This window comes from Colius striatus, chromosome 10 (genome assembly GCF_028858725.1).
Source record: "Colius striatus isolate bColStr4 chromosome 10, bColStr4.1.hap1, whole genome shotgun sequence".
Taxonomy (NCBI): domain Eukaryota; kingdom Metazoa; phylum Chordata; class Aves; order Coliiformes; family Coliidae; genus Colius; species Colius striatus.
In genome coordinates this window covers 23,549,747-23,569,630 of record NC_084768.1, presented here as the reverse complement: position 1 = coordinate 23,569,630, position 19,884 = coordinate 23,549,747, and the positions used below count along the sequence as shown (strand labels likewise).

At 39.7% G+C, this 19,884-nt stretch overlaps 1 protein-coding gene across 11 annotated transcripts in view; it reads left to right on the top strand.

Annotated features, from left to right (window-relative positions):
• Positions 1-19,884, top strand: part of FGGY (FGGY carbohydrate kinase domain containing) — a 308,898-nt gene that overhangs the window by 245,766 nt on the left and 43,248 nt on the right. For all 11 annotated transcript variants that reach the window (XM_062003165.1, XM_062003169.1, XM_062003170.1 and 8 more), the window contains one exon: positions 18,790-18,897. In XM_062003165.1, the coding sequence (XP_061859149.1) occupies positions 18,790-18,897 (108 nt within the window). The remainder of the gene's footprint in view (positions 1-18,789; positions 18,898-19,884) is intronic.

Here is a 19,884-nt window from a genome sequence, read left to right as displayed (position 1 = left end):
CATTTTGTGTTTCTGTTGAGATACTTGAATAGCTCATGAAAGAAGCGAAAAGCATGTTGTAATTAGGTTACTGATCTAAGTCCAGGTCTGAGTTGGTGGTTGCTGAAAGTCACTGCCACCTCAGGGCTCATCCATTATCCATGAGGAAGAAGAAAAGATGGTTTTCTCAATTTTTTTGGACAGTTATTTATTCTACATGCTGCCTCCTTTGCCCTGGCAAAAGTCATTGTGGCAGAATTTGCATTTGGAATGGCAAGTAAGCTGTCCTTTTACTTCTGGAGGGTTGTGCCTCAGTTTAAGGCTGGGATTCGTTTGCTGCAGCTTTGATCTGTCTGTGCAGCGTAGGTATTCCTTTCAAGTGAGGGATACTCAGGGGCTGACTTTTCTGAGTGGGCTGCTGCATGTCATTATGCTTTGTAGACGGGGTCTGTAAGCTTCAGCACCCACATTTAGTTTTTGAACTGTTAGGAGATTTTCCATGTGTAGTCATGGTGACTACACAAAATATATGAGTAGTTTTTCACAGCAAAATAGCAGCAGGTTTAAAGGCTTGAAATAGGAGCTTGCATGTTTATTCCTAACTAGTAGTTTGCATGGGTCTAACAGACATGCCCTAACTTCTGGGAATAAGGTAATTGGTTTCCCCAAAAGCCTGTCTTCCTGCTGATGTATTATGGGATTTATGGGCTATTTTAAGTGTTTCAAGAATCCTTTGTTTTCTTCTGAAGCCTTTAGGTGATTGGAGGGATTTCTGGTACAGGTATCCATATTACCTTGACCCAGTCCTGAACACAAGCATGCTTACACTTTTGCAGAAGTGTGAAACCATCAAGAACCCAGTTAACTCATGGGTGCCAATTAGCAAACAGCAAAACAGTAATATGAACAAGGATCAGGGCCCTTGTACACAGAAATTTCCTAATATTTATTGCAGCAGGTAATATAGCAGTACTGCTCTTTCTTTGTGGTAGACAAATCTTGCAGTTTCCCATAGCTGATGTCAGCATAGCACTCTTCTTGTGAGCCCTACGTCCACATAATAAAACTGGGTTTTGATAGCCAGAGGTTGTTAAAGGAATTTGAAGTAATTTGGAAGAGTAAGCAGAGGTAAATTATGGTTCTGGAGTTGGGAATATTGAGAGTGCTGAGGGATTTGGAATCATTAGGGCCTCTTCTCCCAGATCAAGATGTGCAGGACATGGAGGACATGCTTGATGAGATGCAGAAATATTGAAGCCCATTGTGAGAGAGAGCAGGGATCTTCTTTTATTGTCTGTATTATGGAGTCCTTGCCAGTCTTGTATGTAGACATGATATGTGCTATTTATACATGCTGAGTAAAGTAGGAAAGATGCACATAAAATAGTGGATAAACTCTCATTTCTGCCTGTTTTTTTTGGTGAATTAGGCTCACTTAGAGATCAGTGTTCTGCTCTGCACTTGTCCCAGAACAGTTTTTCCATTGTGAAAATATTTGTCATTCTTGCTCTAACACCTTTTTGGATTCACAGCTGAAAGAAGTAGTCAGGGAAGCTTCTCATGGGAACATTGTCTGGCTTTATTTCAGCTTACTGAGACAGGTGGGGAGCATCTGAATTTCCTGGCATTTTGAGTTCCAAATATACAAGGTTTGTGTTTCTTTCTATCCAGAGTCTCTGATATTTTTTTCTGTCTGTCTTTGCTTATGGGTCTGTGTGCTTCTTCAGTCATCCCTTCTTTATCAGCATTCTGTACTCAAAACTTTTTCTGGAGAGATTGTCAGGGAATCCTGTCAGGTTTAGATGAAGTTTCTTCCTTTGCATCTGCTTTTGTTGCTGCTCTGGCTCTTGTCATTGGGAACTGACTCACCTGGCTTGGTGCACAATTCTTTTTTCCATGGGTGACAATGTGTATGTGGTTTGAAGCCCATAATTTGGTATTTTTTTTAAATGGAAGAGGCACAAATGTTTTATCTTTTCAGATTTACTACATGATCTAAAAGACAGAGCTTGAGCAAATACACAAACAGCAAAGTGGGCAGATCATTTTGCTGTTGCAGTGTTTACTATGGATTATTTCAGGAAGAATATCCCATACTCTCTCTTTCACCAAACCTGGCTGGCCTTTGCCTGTTTTCTGCTAAAGGAACTTCGGCCCAATTTGCTGCTTCTAAATTCGTTCATTTGATTCTCATGATGACTGGCAAACACAATACAGCTTCTTTGCTCCACAATATCCGCCCAAGCTGCCAGCTTTGTTCACACAAATAGAGTGTAAAGCACGTTTCCACTCCCAAAGCATGCACAGTACGTGTCCTTTGCGGTACATCCTGGAGTGGAGGCTGCAGAGACATGCTGGCTCAAAGTGTTCTCATAGCCTGATCTCTGTAATCTCGGTGGGAGCCAGACCAGCAAGTGGATTCAGTATATTTTGGCTCTGATATGAGAGTCTCCTCTTCAGAACATGCCACGTTGTTAAAGCAGCAGACTTTTGAGTAATTACTACACAGGGACTCCTCAGCTGCTTCAAATCATCTGTGATGAAGGGAAAACTTGCAGGAACTAAATAGGCTGGTGCTTGCTTTGCCAGCTATATTTAATCTAGTGGGATGGCACTAAGCAGTGTGTTTCTGGAGAGTGAGTGGTAGGACTGCGTGCAGCACCTCAGCCTCACACTCCTCAGCCGCTGCTGCACATGCATCCCTGACATGAAACGTGCAGTCTCCGAGGGGACAGGGCCAGAAGCCCAGGGCAACGTCTCTCAGTGCCAGCTGGCTATGACCCAGGGTTTAGCAAAGGCAGCAATTTGTCCTTCTCCTGACCAAGGGGAAGGGGCTGGGTTTGGGAGGGTCAGGCGAGTGGGGAGAAGAGGGAGGAATGCAACAGGACAAAAATAAAAACAAAAGCAAACCTACTGAAGCTGAGGCAGCCTGGACAAGTTGATTGGAATTATCTGTGTGAGCTTGATGGAACTGATAAGTGCCTGCCTTCTTGCTTTTCTGATATTCTTATCTTCTGTAGGGCCTGTTCTGCACATGAGTCACAGAGCTAGTGTCTTTCAAATGAGAGAAATAAATGAGTACTGCAGGAACCTCTCCCTTGCTCTGTCCTCATTCAGTTCAGTTCTGCTGGCTTCTATATTGCATTTGGCAGCAATCACAGTGCTGACTTCCCAGCTAATGAAGACGTTTTACATTCAGGGAGGGCTGCATGAAATGAAAACCACATTTACTTCACGACTGTTGTTACAGGTTGCCCATCTTTAGTGTACACAGATTTAGCCTCCCGAGGAAAAGGTCACAGAGCCTCTGTAGGTGCCTTTTCAGCCTATGGCCTTAGAAAGGTTACATATCCATAAAATTGCCACCGCCTTCTGCTTGTCCCTCAAAGAAGTCCTCCACACCCTTTTTTAATGAGACTGTCTCATTCTGTGTTCTAGCATCCTCAGTTTGAAAAAGAAACAAACAAAGCTGTAATATCTCCTTTGCTGGCATTAATTTGACATTGTATGCTTTGCTTGCTTTGTTTTGTGTTTAAAAGGCGAGAAGTAAAACATTTCTGCTAGCGGGGTATATAAAAGATTGTTGCTTTTCTGACCTCTTTATTATATTAATAAAAGCTGGGAAGACTTCAGTAGTGGTGGGAGATCATGTGCAGGCAGCCTCCAAAACCCAAAGCACTTACTTGCAGAACTAGTAAACCACAAAGCTTAAGATCTTGAAATGTAAATAGGAAGTTGGAGAGTTTACTTTAGAGCCAGCAGTGGTGAGTCTGTATAATGTTTATTTCTGCTTGCCTCCCAGCCTTTCCTAAAGCTTGGCAGAGATGAAAGGGAGGCTTTCTCAGTAAATGAGTTATTAAAAGTTTTTGTTATGAGCAAGATTCCTTTGTTCCTGACCTGACACAATTCAAAGCTCAGGTATGCCTTGGTGACTGGGAGAATGGGACATTCGTATTCACTTTGTGCCTGTCAGAGACGTCCAAGTGTCACATCACGTTGCTGCTAATCAGCCTGTTCAGGGGAATATAGCTGAAAGCAATACAATCTTTATTGCACATGAACAAGACAACGCTCAGTAACATTTCCATAAAACTGTAGAGTCAACTCTCCTTTCCTTTTGTAAACAAATCATTTGAGTTCAAAGCCTCAAAGGATAGCTATGGACAGAGCAAGTGCTTTGAAAAATATTCTACTTGAAGACTATATAAAGGCCGATTTTGTAGAGATGTCTCACTGATATCAGTGAAAACACTTGCTTTGAAAATTCCAACAGATGCATGGGTTTCCAAACTGCAGTTAACTGCAAACTGCCATGTGTGGCACAGAGCCATTTATTAGGGTGTCAGATTGTAATACTAAGCCTTTCTGCTTTTTTGGTGGTCTTGGGGTTCTTTGCAACAGCACAAGAGTGGAGTAAGAGAGTAGGAGCTGTTATTCTAGTTTTATTTAGCGGGAGACTGAGGTACTTCATAGTTTAGTATTTTTTTAATTGTTGCATCTTTACTTGTAACAAACTCTAGCAATCCAGTACTTTGGGGAGTGTATGACAGCTGAGTTGGTTTGCCTTGCACGTTGCAAACTTCTGTGTTCTGAAACAGCAGCATTTCCATACTACAGACAATAGTATATTGCACTCTATGATAAACACTGTCTAAACCAGAGAGATCTTTTTTCTTTCCTCTTTGGATTTTCTATTCTTTTTGATGGGAGCACAATGAATATAAAGGCTTATGTTGGGTTTCTTCCAGGTCTGACTGCTAATAGGGCTTCTCTCAGATTCCTCACTCCTTTCCCATGTTTTGCCCTAGAGTGAGCATGAGAGACTGGGCTTCTTACATACTTATGTTGACACTAGTAAGATTTATCTGGTCTGGCTGCTGGAAATATTTGGCTGTCTAACTTGGACCTTTCTACTTAAAGCACTGTGGGATTGAAGTTACCCGTTAGTAGATGTGGATCTAAAAGCTAGATCACGTTGCACCTTTAGTTCCTAACTATAACCGTTATATATTTTTATGATGTTGTAGGGATTTTGTTTTTTTTCTGTTGCAGGAAGGAGGTTATATTCTGGATTCTGTAGCTGGGAAGGTTATGCAGTTGTCTTCCTTCATTGATGTTCAGATAGCATAGCATCACTCCATTGTAGGGGATAGGATAAAGGAACTTAATTTTGAGTCATTCTGTATAGCCATTATTCTCATTTTTGATGACAAAAGTCCAACAGCAGCCCTTCATTGCAACAGATGTTTGTCTTTCCTTTTCTGTATTCTTCAAAGTGATGGTACCAGGTTTGACAGGTGCAACACTCTCACCTATGCTGCAAACAAACCAATTCTGATCTCTCCTTTTTAGACCCAGAAGAATGTATTAGCCTGAAGCCCACAGTCCTGAGGAAATCTGAGTGTCTTCCTGGAGCATTCCTATTCTGAGGAGAACTGGATTAGGGGATTTCTTTCAGATCTCAAACTTCAGTTTAGTTGATGATCTGCTGTATGATTCCATCAGATTGTTGCCTTCCCTTAGATTACTCACTTGCAAATACGAGCATGGAACTGAAGAGAGAGATCTTCCTGGTGAAAGGTGTGACAGTGAGTGCTGGGTATTAAGGACTCTGTGGTCCAAGGTGGTAGAGAAGCAATGATATTTCTAAATATCTTTTTAGTTTTCTTAACATCAACTAATGCCAAAATCAGGCAAACTTCATGAACATTTGGACAGTAGGACTCAGATCTTTTTTCTCCTTTTCTAGTTTTACTCAGCCTCTCATGAAGCAGTGGTTCTTCATCTAAGCTTCCTGTTGCTGCTTCAACTGTGGACGGGGGACCATCTTAGATGGGGCAAGTTTTATTAGGGAGAAAGTAAATCTATTCTCATGTAATCATTCGGGAAGCAAAATGAGGAGAAGCATTAGCTGCTGCTTTTCTCCCAGTGTCAGCAGGGAATCACAGTTTATGCTGAGTTCATTGTTTATAACTGTGGGTGAAGGCCTGAGGTCTTCTCTCAGTGTTTACCCTGTCCTTGGGAGTTTGTCTCAGTAAGCAAAGGCTGAATAAACACCAAGTAAGGTTCTCAGGATTTACCCATTTAGTTATTCAAATATTTAAAAACATTTTTAAAATGGCATGTGATAGCATATCCCATATAATGGAACTCTGCTCCCAGCAACTCAAGGGTATTACAGCTGAAGAGTTCTTTTACCTGTAAATATGATACTGTTGTTGGTAGTGGAAGGAATACTTAACCAATAGTGAAAAATGAAAATAAATCTCTAAAATGAACTGTATTATGGAATAAATAAATAAGAAAGGCCTTAAGGTACCTGAGAAGAGCATCCAGAGTGGACAAACACAACACACCAGAAATCATTGGAAAAGATTGTTATTTTCCTTGATGCTTCCCATTGATTTTGGTAAGTACTGCAGGCTTTGAAGAGTCATTCTCCCCATGAATAAGGTTAGGAATAATACCTACATTTAAAAGAACCCTGGAGTTTCCCATTTAAATGCTTCATCTGAGATTTCTTTCCCATCCTTGCCTCAAATTTCTGTCACATTGGCTACCAAGCTCCAAGATCTTCAGGACTGATAGAATGAGTTGATTTCTAGCCACAGTGACAAGGACTGGGCCTGCCTTGCACTACACAGCATTTGGCTGGCAGACTTGATGGGGTTTTCTTAAGGTGAAGTTGATTCTGTGCCTGGTGAGGGAGGTGCAGCATCCACTAGTATTTGTGGCACAGCTGAATGCACAGTTCCTAACCTTTCAGGTTGGGATGAGGTCTCAGTAGTCTCATCAAATGAGGTAGTGCTGCAAGTGGTATCTGAGGCACGTTTGTTTAGAAACCAGAACCAAAGCTGAAGGGCTGTGAACTAAAGGAATAATTCTGAGATACTTAAAAAACCTCCAGTGTTCTTGTAAAAGACTTAAATTGATCTACAAATCAGTGTTATAGTAATTTTCTGATTTTATTAGGAGATTGCTAATGTTCAGGAAAAGCATATTTTGTTTGCAATCTCAGTCTCTTCTGAAGGTTTGGTCTCTAACGTTAACTGGAAGTAAGAATAGAAGTTTGTTTAAACCTCAACCCAGAGGAGGCTGTAAGGACATTCTGGGGAAGAATTATTGTATGTTTGTCTGCTATTCTTCCCTAAACCTCTGTCGCTGTGAACAACAGGTAAGCAGACTGTAGGAATCTTTGGTCTGACTTTTTAATATTTTAACTTTTTAACATTAAGAAGAGTTAGTTTGTATTGTAATGAGCTTTCAGGAAGTTAATTTACTGTAGCAGCAAACTGTAGTGTTATAGAGTGCATATTTAAAATGGCTTGCAGTTAGTTGTCTGTGCTGGAAGATTTAAAATCTTCCCAGAAACTGGCATTTTGTGACAGAGAGTATCTGTCATTGGAAGAAAAGTAAAAATAAATGGGTGGTATAAATTGTTCTAGCTCATTTGAGGCCCTATATCCCCAGTGGGCTATTGTTATGAGAGGCACAGAAGTAACTGCTATGAGTCATGGAGCAGCATTGCTTTAGAAGGGTACATTATAGCATTTCAGCAGAGGACACAAGTAGAAGCTATAGTGTAACCAGACAACCTTTCGGTCCATTTATCAAAACACTTGTAGTTTCCATTTCAAGGAAGGCGACAGAGTCAATATGAGAGGGGGAAAAAAAAGGAAAAAGAGGTTAATCTGTATCTCTGTATCCAGACATTTCACTAAATACAACAATAAAATAAATCAACACAGAGCTGGTAGTGCTTAAGTGCTGAGCAAAATGCCTCTGAGTCTCTCATGAATGTGGCTGCTTTTTTTTTTCTATTTTGAATCTTGCAAACAATTTAAGAAATTAAAGGTCTTTTTTTTTTGTTAGTTTATATAGGAAACCTTGACCTCCGGGAGTACAAAGAAAAGGATGATATGCTACTGTGTGCTTGTTGTTTACTTTCCTAAGCTGAAACATAAAATATGCTTAGTGTTAATGGATACTGATAAAAGGCAGAAGTAAATATATGTCAACATTCAAGCTTGGAAATGTCAAACTTCATCTAGTTTAAAGGTTTTGTTTCAAGCCTGAGCATTCAGTCAGGGTCTCTGAAAAGATATCTGAAGTTCTTGCATCTCTGATTTAGGCAGATGGAAACAGGGGGCATGGAATGAGTCTGGAATGGTTACTTTTGAATTCATTCTTACTAAACTTCTCCCAGAGCTGAAACTCCCAAGTTATCTCAGGCTAAGTTCCAAGTTTGCTTCCTGGAATAAACACAGGAAGTTAACCTCACACTCAAGGAATAAAAACTTAAAGGGGTGCAAACTTTCTGTTGAAGACCCCAGTATTGTTTTTCTGTGTATGGAGAGAGCAAATCCAAGCACAATTCTAGAGGTAAATGCTGTGCTTACTTAGACTTCTCTTCCGTCTCACTGTAGTCTCCTGGAGACCTATCTCATGCATGACTCTGAATGATCTCTCGTGTGTCTGTGATATCTCTAATCCTCCTCAGAACTCCTTTATTATGGCATAGAGAGAGAAAATGAGAATTGAGGTTGTAGGCTCTCTCTTACACATTTGTCAAAGTAGTACATGTAGAGACAGGCTCCGTATATACAGCTAGGATAAGCTTTGTTTAAATGGGAAGGTGCTACAAGGACATTGATGGTAGTGAGAGTTTAGTGGCTAAGTATCACACCTTGTTTGGATTTCAGTACCATTTCTGAACTGGAGCACCCACTCTATTTTTATTCTGCACTTGTGAGGAGAAAATTAATTGGGAAGGTTTAATGCAGCGAGCCAAACTCTAACATTCTCACAGTTGAGTTTCCTTGCCCCAATGAAGTGGGCAATATATAGTGAAAATAAAATATATATTCACCCTATTCGATTTAATCACGCTTGAAGTTTTCTTCTGTCTGTTTCTCATTTTGCTAACATCCTTTTCTGGCTGAAAAGGAGATTTATATAAATACATTTTTTTGGCAGAAGAGTGATACTTTATTAACATTTCACCATTTAAAAATAGATAATAATACGGCAAACAAAATGACGAGCATTTTGTTTCCAGGAAAACTTTCATTGTTTCCTGGTTTTATATTCTGATTTTTAATTTGGAGTTTTGAGTGCAAAGAAAGGGGTAGGAGAGGTAGGTACCAGTCTTGGACTGTATTTTGCCCTTAGGAAAATGACAGAATTTTATGTGAAAAACATTCTCTTAAAATTTCCATTGTCCATCTTTGCTGTTTGGTATTTGAAGGCTGGTATCATTGTAAATTTATTTCACACGGATAGTATTAAAAAAGAGACATTCAAAATCCCTTTTTATGATTAAGTAATGATAGTACAGACATATGAAGAAATTAACTGAGTAAATCTATAGTGTGTATTTGCACAATGTCAGCAGCTCTGCAGTAGCACTCCTGGCCCTGGTTTCCTGTGGTATGTGCAAGGTCCCTGGGATCTGTCACATGATACACCACAGAAAGATGATGAGTAGAGGTGGTTTTGCTGGGCACTTGACCTCTTAGTTTTGCTCTTAATAATTTATTAATGCAGCTATACCCTAAGACACACTAACACCATACATAGCAGTGGCTGAAAACTGATGCAGCATATTGAAAAAAAGCATAAAATACTCACAGTCATACACACACCGACGTACTCAGAGATGAAGAGGCTGGGCTTGGCTGCTGTCTAAAAATGGGCTGCTGTACAGAGGGGTCCGTTGCTCTATTAAGAAACAGAGGGAGTTTGTTAAGCCCCATAGCATCCATTGATAGAAGGTTTTCTAAGAAATGCAGCTTCAAACTCGCTTCTGGTGGTAGACCTCCAGAAAAGCTGCTTATATGAGTACAGCCTTTGACCTCTAGCATTCCATGCTCTTGGCAAGGGCCTAATCTATTGCATTTTAAAAGTGAAAATAAAAGTACAGATGAATAAAAACAGGTTTGATTTTTTTGTTTTCTAATTTATATATTTATTTGCTGTTGTCAGTTTTAAACAACAATTTAATTGATGTGTTTAACTGTTTTAAGAACCAGGATGGTCTGGGTGAGAGGGGAAACCTCCAAAGACTGACATACTGTTTCTGCTGGTGGATTAGTTTTGAAGCAGTTAACATTTGAGTATTTGGTCATGATCCCCCTTGGTGAGGAGCATGTGTAGTACAGTCGTGTCCAGTTCTTGGCTTTTGAGGGTGATGCTCTTAGAGACAAAGTGCTGACTACAGGAGCTGTCTTCAAGAACTTCCTTGTCCCCTACCTTTAGAAATGAAGACCATGATGAACATGCAGAAGCAGTAAAATTTTGTCCTTCTTTTGTATCTAAGTATCTACTTTCCCTTGTTTGAAGAGGTCTTTCTCACCCTTATGGATGCTGGCATTCTTTATTATTAACTCTAAAAACCTAGGACCAACATAATTCCTAAGGGTAGGTGTCCAAGTCCACTTTTGGATACCTAAACAGCTTGCTTCATGTTCTAAGTTCTTGAGTTAGAGTCGATGGGAAACGAGGGTCTCTGGCTTCTTCTGAAAATTAGAGTACTTATTTAAGTGTCTGAATACAAGTGTTAGCCTAGATCTTCAGGTGATTTGTAGAAACTGAGGCTTTGGCTCCCAAGGCTGGAAGCACTGTCACAGATTAAGTTGTCTTTGTACCCTTAAATAAGAAATTAAGTACAAGTTGAATAACTAATACAATTGAGACACATTCTTTCATTAAGGAAACCTAAGACTTAAAAAAAAATCAAATACCTTTCCTTATTTATCCTTGAATAAAAATTTCACAGTGCAAATGTTTAATAATCTCAGTGAAGTTTTCCTCTAATTCTTATTAGATATAAAACCAGATTGTGCAGTATATAGTCCCATTGCATAACTCACCTGCAATATTTTCAGAGATGAGGCAATCAAATTGCCCTGGGACTGTGGTTTTTCTTTACTGGGCATTAATCGTACACCTTGTTTGGTCTATAGTTTGCAGACCAGTTAATGTTTTATGGAAAATTTAGAAAATTGGAAATAGTTCTGCATACATGTAATTCACATTTTGGTAACCTTCTCATAAGGGTTACTATTTGGAGAATAAGGTAACAGTAGTATCTAAGAATTCGTCTGTGTCTCCTGGTTTTAGGTTGTACTGAAATTTTTGTCCATAAAATATCTAAAGCAGGGATGGAAGTGGAATACAAGCTCCAAATCATCATCAGAAATTTCAGATCCCAGCCTGTACTTTGATGCATACTCTGTTTCTCATTCTGGTAGTTTTTACTTAAGGGTGATGTTGTGATTGGTTTGATTTTTGTTAGACAAGTTTGTGATAATACCAAGAGCAGAACAAGCAGGAAAATCAGAAAGGTCTTTGATTTAATATTGTCAGCTATCTCCTTTTTGGGCCTGCTGCACTTGGAACTTTGCTGAGCTGCTGGACTGAGATGTGCTGGACCTGTGTTCTTAATGTTATCATGGTGTGTAGATAAACAGTATCACTGTCATCTCTCAACCTTTCAGTTATATTTTTTGGGTGTGAACTCTCCTCCAAGACCTCTCAGGCTAATTGTCTCTGGCCCTGAGAGCTAAAGAGGCACCTATGCCTCTGCCAGAGCTCCAGCTCTATGAGCAGTTGCACTTTACCTCCCATGAGACTGAGTAGACTCAGGTAGCATAAAAACACATCTTTACTACAGCCAACACAAAAGAAACAAACTTGGGTAAAAAAAACCAACACTGAATATGTGTTTCTGTGTCAACTTCCGTATCACAGGCCACTCTCTGGCCAGAAGTTTACGCTCTGGACAGTGCCCAGAACCTTTTGATTCTCTTGCGTGACTTTTTTTTCTGGTTTGGATGGTATCTGTCCTTCTGTGTGCCTCTTTCAGCCTTGCCTGCCTCCACAGTCAGAAATCTTATCTTGCAGTATCTTGTACTGCAAAAATATTGTCTGATGTCTCTGAGTGTTGTGTTGCACAATCTTGATGACAGACATAGATGGACAATTTTGTTTTGCTTTCATTCATTCTGTTGCCATGTTTATAACAAAATGGGAGTCTCTAAGTTTTAGTAACTTTCCAGGTCTCTCTCTGGGTTTGGTAAACCTGTGACATAGGCTTGGCAACAAATGATGGAGTGCATATTCAGACAGGCATTTATGGAAGTCATTTCGTTATATAAGCCAGAACTGTCCAACTGCATGTAAACCATTACCAAAATCACCCGTGGACGGATGTGTTCAGGCACACCCAAAGTCCAGGTCCTGTATCTGTGGTGTTGTCACTCATGTAACTTTCATGCTTCTAGTGGGATAAAGTTAGCTCTGTGCAAAATTTTTGTGGCCTAGTCTTAATGTCACTGCAGAGCAACCTGTCACATGGAAGAGAGCTCTGTAGCTTGCCACCACAAGCTATGCAGCTACATAGCAAACTGATGATGGCTAGGGGATATAAGCTTAAAATATAATCAGATAAATTACTGGTGGTATATGACCTAGAGAAATTGGAGTATTAATAAATTTTCATTTCCTTTGTGTTCTGAAGTAATTTCTTGTGTTCCAAGACCTTATTTTTCTTAAAGATATTTTATATAAGGCTAAAGCTTGAATGCTATTACATGTTTAATATGTAATGACTGCTGATATTAAATATATTTTGAGAAGTTGACTGTACCTATTGTGGGCTTAACCTAGAGAATTGCCTCCAGAGTTATGGGGAAGCTTAGTTTTGTACCCATCTGGTGCTTGAGAAATAACGCCAGGACGGCAATTTTGGCGTAAGCATCAGTTCACTGAGGATACAAATACCTGCCCCAACTCTGCCCAGAAAGTGCTGTTATTAAATCACACATTCAGTAGCTGTTACTATGACCTAAGTTTGAACCAGAAAACTAGAAATGAAACATTCTTGGGTTTCCCTTTGAATTCTCTCTTTTTTTTTCCATGAATCTCTTTCATTCTTTGTCAGAAAGTTGTGGTCAAATAGCTACGTAAGACCCATCTGTCAGCAGAAGCAAAATGATACAGTTTTCTTAATACAGGATTTTATGCACCAGTGTAAACGCCCTGTATTAAATGAATGTCAATAGTCTCAATCTCCAGTCAGTCGGGAACTTTGAAAGTTAAAAGTCAGCAGAGAAGTTAATGAAAGTATTTGACTTATCAATGATCAAAGTCCAAAACTGTAAAGAGCATTTGTTGGTTGGTGACTGATACGGTGCTTTTCCTTATTTCTTTGCTTACTCTCCATTAATATCTTAGATCTTTTTTCATACCTGCCTTAGCTTAACAAAAGCAGCTGTTATTCTGAATTTCTGGCTATAGAAGCTGATAAGTGATGTGATTTTCAAACAGTTTTCCGACCTAGGGTCTCATTAGCAAACGGTTACTCTAAAAAAGTTATTAGAATGATTGTCATTAGAATGAAAGCTTAATTTAGCATTCATGTAAGTGAGTATAAGTCAAGCATAGTTTCACATAAATTTGATTTTCTTTATCTATGGCATACTACAAGTAAATGGAGTGTCTGATAGTAGAATGCTGACAAATATCAGTGGCTCAATATTACGAAGCAGAAATAAAAATGGAAGTAGATATATAGCAGTATGCCTTGTTAATATAAAGATTTACTTTTCGTGAAATAGCCAAATTCTCTGATAGAATTATTGTAAGGAATTTGTGTAAGCCTACACCAGCAACAGATGGAAGAAAATTCAGCTGAAATTTATGCTTCCATGAAACTAGTCTCACCAGTGTGGGGTGTTTTATTTTATCTTGTCTCTGATTGCTGTAACATTTACATAAAACTGAGGAGGAAACACAAGCATGTGTCTGATCATTATGACCAGTCTAGCAAAACAAAGATAAGTAAAATAAATCTCACATTTGTGACTCGCTCATTTTATGGGATGGCTTTATGTGTGTGAAGTGTATCTGTGAAGGTCTGTGCTCTGTGCCACTCCTTGTACCAAATGACAGTCCTGAAAGCTAAATTCTGAAAGCTGAATTTAGTTTGGATTAGAGGTACTGATTCCTCTGTTCACTTGCATGAGCCGTAAGTTAGCTTATAAGTGGTTAGTAGCCTTTTTTTCCCATGTAGACATCTACAATAGAGGTGAGTTTCTTGGTCTGGTTTTTGTTTTAGAGGGAGAGGCAAGTGGGAAGGGCTAAACTAAATTAAACACATTACAGATCTCATATTAGTGCCATTTAAGCAGGTCCTTTTGTACTTTAGTTCTATGTAGTATTATATATTTTAAAGACATTTTTCATTTCTGTGGGCTGCCAGATGTACTGCTGATACCTTCTGATCTTAGATAGTTTGACATTGATTTTCCAAGCACATGCCAGGGTTGAAATCTGGTCTGTAACTCATCTAAATGATCTATTCATAACAAAAAGTGCCTTCTGGCAGTTGCACCGCAGCTGAGTATTGTTAAACTGAATTCATCATTTCATTTGTTTCTGATTGCTCTATAATGTTTACATATCTTACATATTAGTATGATCTTTTATAAAGCACACACTGAGGTTAAATCCTCCCAGATAGAACATTTTCCTCCCTCTTCTTCAGAAGAGGTTGAACTCTTTTTCCCTTCAAATGAGCAGGAATCTTGGAACTGCTTAATGCTCATCTAATCTGAAACGATGGGCTGAGCAAGAAGGGATATATGTGTTGGGGAGACATGGAAAAGTGACGTTTTCCTGCAGACAAGGATTCTTCCCCATCCACAGATAGAATAACTGAGAGGTGGAATAGCTTGTCCAAGTATAATAGTTCTGTAAGTAAGCAGCATCACGGATGAGGGCAATAGTCTCCAAGTGAATATGTTCAGTTGAAATATTTATAGATGCTGCTCATGGCTCAAAGTGTGAATAGGTTTAGTCTTCTCATCTCCCATGTTCCTGCTGCAAGAATTGTTGTGCTGAGATCATTCTAAGGTCTAGCAGAGGATATCCTCTTTGTCTTTCAGTTTCACTGTGTGTACAAAATAATAAACTTTAATATGCCTCACAACAAGACTGTGTCACAGAATGAATGTAGGTTAAATAAAAGGCAAAAAGTTGAGGCTGCCTTCGATTTTGTATTTTAACCTTCAAAGAAGGATGACATCTCTTATTTGGTTTAAAAATAACACCCAATGCATATAAATCTAAAACAGATGTTGTTTTTCTACTGAAAAGATTATGGATTTTCTTAAGCTCATTAAAGGGAAAAAAGTAATGATACCACATTGATCCTCCTATATGATCATAAGAATGTCTGAAGGCGCTAGAAAGCTATGAAGAGGACGTGGTGTTAGTGTGACAAAAATAGCTTCAAGTCTGGCAAATTGTGCATGTCTTCTGGGCTCTGCAACAAACTTTGCACTATTTCTCCAATCTTCTGCTTACGCCTAGTCAAGTGTTTTAGTGGGATTGGGTGGTATGTATATTCAAACAGAATTAGGGCTTTTTAGTATGAAAATAAAATGCCAGCAGCTGCATGGCTCAAAAACTTAAGCATAGTCCAGGTATTTCGAAGAGGAGAAATGGAAACCATTTGCTCTTTCTGATGTATATATCTACAGAAAACTATTCACCCTGTTGCTTTTCCAAGATTGCATGTCTGTTTTGGGAATATGTTCGTTCCTAATGTTCTCACTTTCCATGTGCATCAAAACCCAGAGTCTGTAAAATGTGAATTAAACTCTTTTAAGTAGAAGGAAGAAATGGGAAATCTGGTGGTGCCATATGCAGTATCAATAAAGCCCAGCATGGTAGCCAATGTTCTTTATTCCAGTTAGAAGTTCCCACAGCAGAAAAAAATTATAACCTAGTACCCCTCTGGCTATGTTTATCAGTGTGGCTATAACACAGCTCCTTCATTTGCTGTTTACGTGTTGAAAGTTTGCTGGAATGTGTTCAAATGGTGCTTCAGTAGTAAGACGATAGGAAAGTCTCAGTGTAACTGAGAAGTGCCAGCACAGAAATACCCTGTCCTGGCAAATTCCTGTGGGTATCCAAAATACTAGGTTAGAAGTACTGACTCTAGGGAGAGTTTGGTCTTGTAATCAATCTAAAATTTTAGTGTTATAAGACTTACAGGACAGTTTTGTAAATTGTGGAGTCATGATAGCAGAAAGCATTTTGTTTTGTTGGTTGATTTGTGTTTTTTTCAAGCCATGTTATCCTTCTTTCCCCTGATTTCACAAAGCATCTTTTTGCCTTTAACATCATTAATCTATTTGGTTTCTTCACACTATACAGCAGTTGGATTTTAAGCTTGATACATCTGGTGTGGCTAGACTCTTCCTTCAGAAATCACAGTAGAGTACAGAGTACTGCAAAGTTTGCTGCATTAGAAGTATTTTGAGATGAGACCTCAGAGACTCAAGCCCCTCCTGCCTTAAATGTTCCTTCCCATCTGTTACATCCAGAGCTATAGGATGAGAATGAGATGGGATGTTTGGCTTCTCAGCACGCTTCCATCACTAGCTCGAAGCAGATACTAACTGGGAATTTTGACCTTATGCTGTGTTCTCAGTACAGTCACTGGTGTGGATTTGGTCTGAAAATCAGGTTATTTCAGGATTTACTTTCTGTTGCACTTGGATTTGTTATTGAAATGGTAAAAGGAGGCTAGTCTCATAGAGGTGTTGAAAACTCCAAGCTGTATTAATTTGTAGTTTTAAGAGAAAACAAAACAAAACCAAATGTCTTTGCAATTTTTTTGACGTAGCTTCGTCCACTTGGAGTCATAAATGCCTTTTTAAATTCAATGCAGCTATTCTTGCTCTTTAATGGGTTTAGTCAGCCAAAGTCTTACGCAAACACACAGACACATGTGCACGCATACATCTTCAGCGAAAGTCAGTCAGTGCAGGAGAGCTGATAGCGGAGAGCTGAGCAACACTCATGTTTGTTAGATGCATTCTTAAGAGAAATCAGGATTGCTTGACACTGTAGTGATGTATTCTGAGAAACCAGCTTTTGTTGTTTTGTTTTCCTACTTAACTTCATGACAAGAATCAGCTGTAATGTAAGTTTATGGCTTGAGCAGGGTATTGTTTGTGCAGAAACCTCCCTGCTGGTGTATTTACTAAACATGTGTGATGCACAAATGCCAGTAAACTGCATCTTGGAGCATATTCCCTAGCTGCTACCAAAAACTTGAAGGTTTAGCCTGTTTAAATATAGGGAGAATGTGCATCTAGTTTAAGAGTAACAGGCCTGAATTTTTAATTACTCCTTCTCAAAACTATTTTGACGTAAAGCTCAGCTCAATAACAAACTTTAAGCATCCTTCAGTGGGTCCAGAATTTTGCTAATGAAGAGCAAGGTCCTGTTGACTAAGACTTCTCTTTTTTGCTGTTCCAGCATTGCAAACAGACTTATCTTGTTAGGAATTGCTCTTGTTTCCTCCTCTTGGAGTACTTCCCACCTTCTAGAGAACAGCAGTTGCAGATTTATCCATCCGATTAGCATGAAGAAGTGGGAACTGCATTCAGCCATCATGTGATGGCATAGGACTGCACTGCCATTCTCTTTTTGCCAGTGAAGTCATGGCTGTGTATAACTCAGATGTATGTATCTCTCTTGGTCCTGGAGGAGAAAACGTGAATCATGCTTCCAAGAGAAACAAGTAGTCTGCCAGGGGATGAATGACCTGTCTTCTCTAAGCCCTGCTGCAAGAATTATATGTGTTCAACCAGTGCAGAACACAGCGGTAATCTTTGTGGCCAGTACTAGGACCCAAGTTCCACTGCCCCATTCCCCATTGTGTGCTATGTGTTACTTGTTGACTTGGTAGCACACCTCCTTAGGCCTTCTCTCTGAACCAGAGAGAAAGTCAAGAAAGTCTATTTGATCTGTTGAAAGTGAAACAGCTTTATAAGAGGAAGGAAAATGCCCTCCACCCTTATAAACTGGTAATTTGCATCTTCTGAAGCAGAGAAAGGAAATGAACCAGCGTCTCCCACATCCTGAGTGGTCTAACCACTAAAATACTGTATAGGAGCAGAATATCACTGTACATGTGGGTGTGTGTTCGTATTCAAGCAGTAGAATACAATCCTGTTCAGTTTCTGGAAGACAGTGCTTAGATATCAGCCCTGGTGAGAGGGCTCACAGGTGTGAAGGAAGGAGTGGCTTGTAGAAAGTTAAGCCTAAGTAAGGGGCAGAACCGCATGCTCAGCCAGGTGAACATTTCCTGTTGGCTAAAACAAGCAGATTGTCTTTTGCTCAGCTCAGGTTTGCAGCTTCCTCCCAAAGCACACAGCATTCCTGACAGCACTGGGAGAGTACTGGAGCTTGGGGTTCCACTCCAAGTATTGAGAGCTGGTGGCAGACCTCAAGGCACCTCACTGTCCTCTGTCAGCAGGATTCCCTCTTGATTCTTGACTCTGACGGTATACAGGATGAGTACTCTGTAAACACCAGTTGCTGATTACATTGGCTACATTTTCTCATGACAGTTGAGAAGAATGTTGTGGCCCAGTGCTCATTCTAAGTAAGGTGTTTTCCTGGAGAAACCAGGCAGTTTGTAAAATAGAACTCCTGTTCCTGAATTGTCTTCCTTTCTGCCTGACCTGACCCAGCTGTTCTGCAAGTGGGTGTGAGTGGGGGCAGTTGTGCAATCAGTAGCTGCAGCTGGGTCACATCATCAAAAAATGCTGCAAATAGGACATAGAGAAATATGTCCCCTCCTTAGAGTAAATTTCTAGCTATACATGTTGGTAACTCCAGTGGAGGAGCAGCAATCTTTTTATCAGGAATCTCTTCTATCAGTATTGGACTCTGATAACTACTTTAACAAGTACTTTGATTCACTAGTGCTTTCTCTTGCTTTTCCAGGTTAGTGAAACACCCATTTTTGTGCCTGGTGTGTGGGGACCTTATTTCTCTGCCATGGTTCCTGGATTATGGTTGAATGAGGGAGGTCAAAGTGCTACAGGAAAGTTGGTAAGTGTTTGGAGGCACAAACAGACCCTCAGATGAGAGATCTGCCATAACTTGTCATTTGGGATAACTCCACTGTCAATTCAGGCAGAGCTACGTCTAAAACACCTCCATAAGGTCATAGGAGACTCCATGCTGCTGAAAGCAATAAACAATTAGTTGATTGTTATGTCTTTTGCAAATTGTTCATCTGCATACTGATAGGGGATTATATGGGGCAGGGCACTAAGGGCACATCTCCCTTTTATGATAATGGTGGTGGTTATTGTTATTATATTACAGGCTAATAGGCATTCATTCTTCACTTTAGCAGAAGGCTGAGACAGACTTTGAGATAAAGAAGATTATACATATTGTGTTATATAGAACAATTGTGCTTCTTGATGGGCATAAATGAAAGATGTATTGCATGGATAGAATAGTAATATATTAACATGTTATCCTGTCTAGGCAGATACTGTGCATATTGTCACCTCAATTCTTTCCTTGAGTGCAAAGAGCCTAACTGTATTAGGTTAATTTAATTTATCAAGGAAAAGTAAAGCTAGACTGGATTCTCTAAAACTGCTTTTTTCTCACTTACAGGGAGGCAGTCAGAACTAGAACACTGGTGTCAAATCTAAAGAAAAGATAGAAGTATAAAGCAGTATTTTAGGCTTGACTTCAAAAGTGTCAGCAAGACCTTAGTGGCTGTTTAACCCTGGAAGCTTCTAAAGCTCCCTGTGTCTCTCCCTGCTCTGCCTGTAGAAATAGTGACTGTCCTTAGGACTGAGGTGCCAAGCTCCTCTTGAGAAACTCCAGGAGGTGGGTCCAGTCGTGGGGGTAGGTATCCTCTGTAAACTCACCAAACACACAGGTGGGTTTGGTCTTTCACAAATGGGAGGCATAGTTGCTCTCTTACTCAGACCTAGCACAACCCACCTTTTTAAAAGCCTCATGCTCAGAGTACATGTGCAGGAAGTAGTAGATTGCAGCATCACTGCATTTATA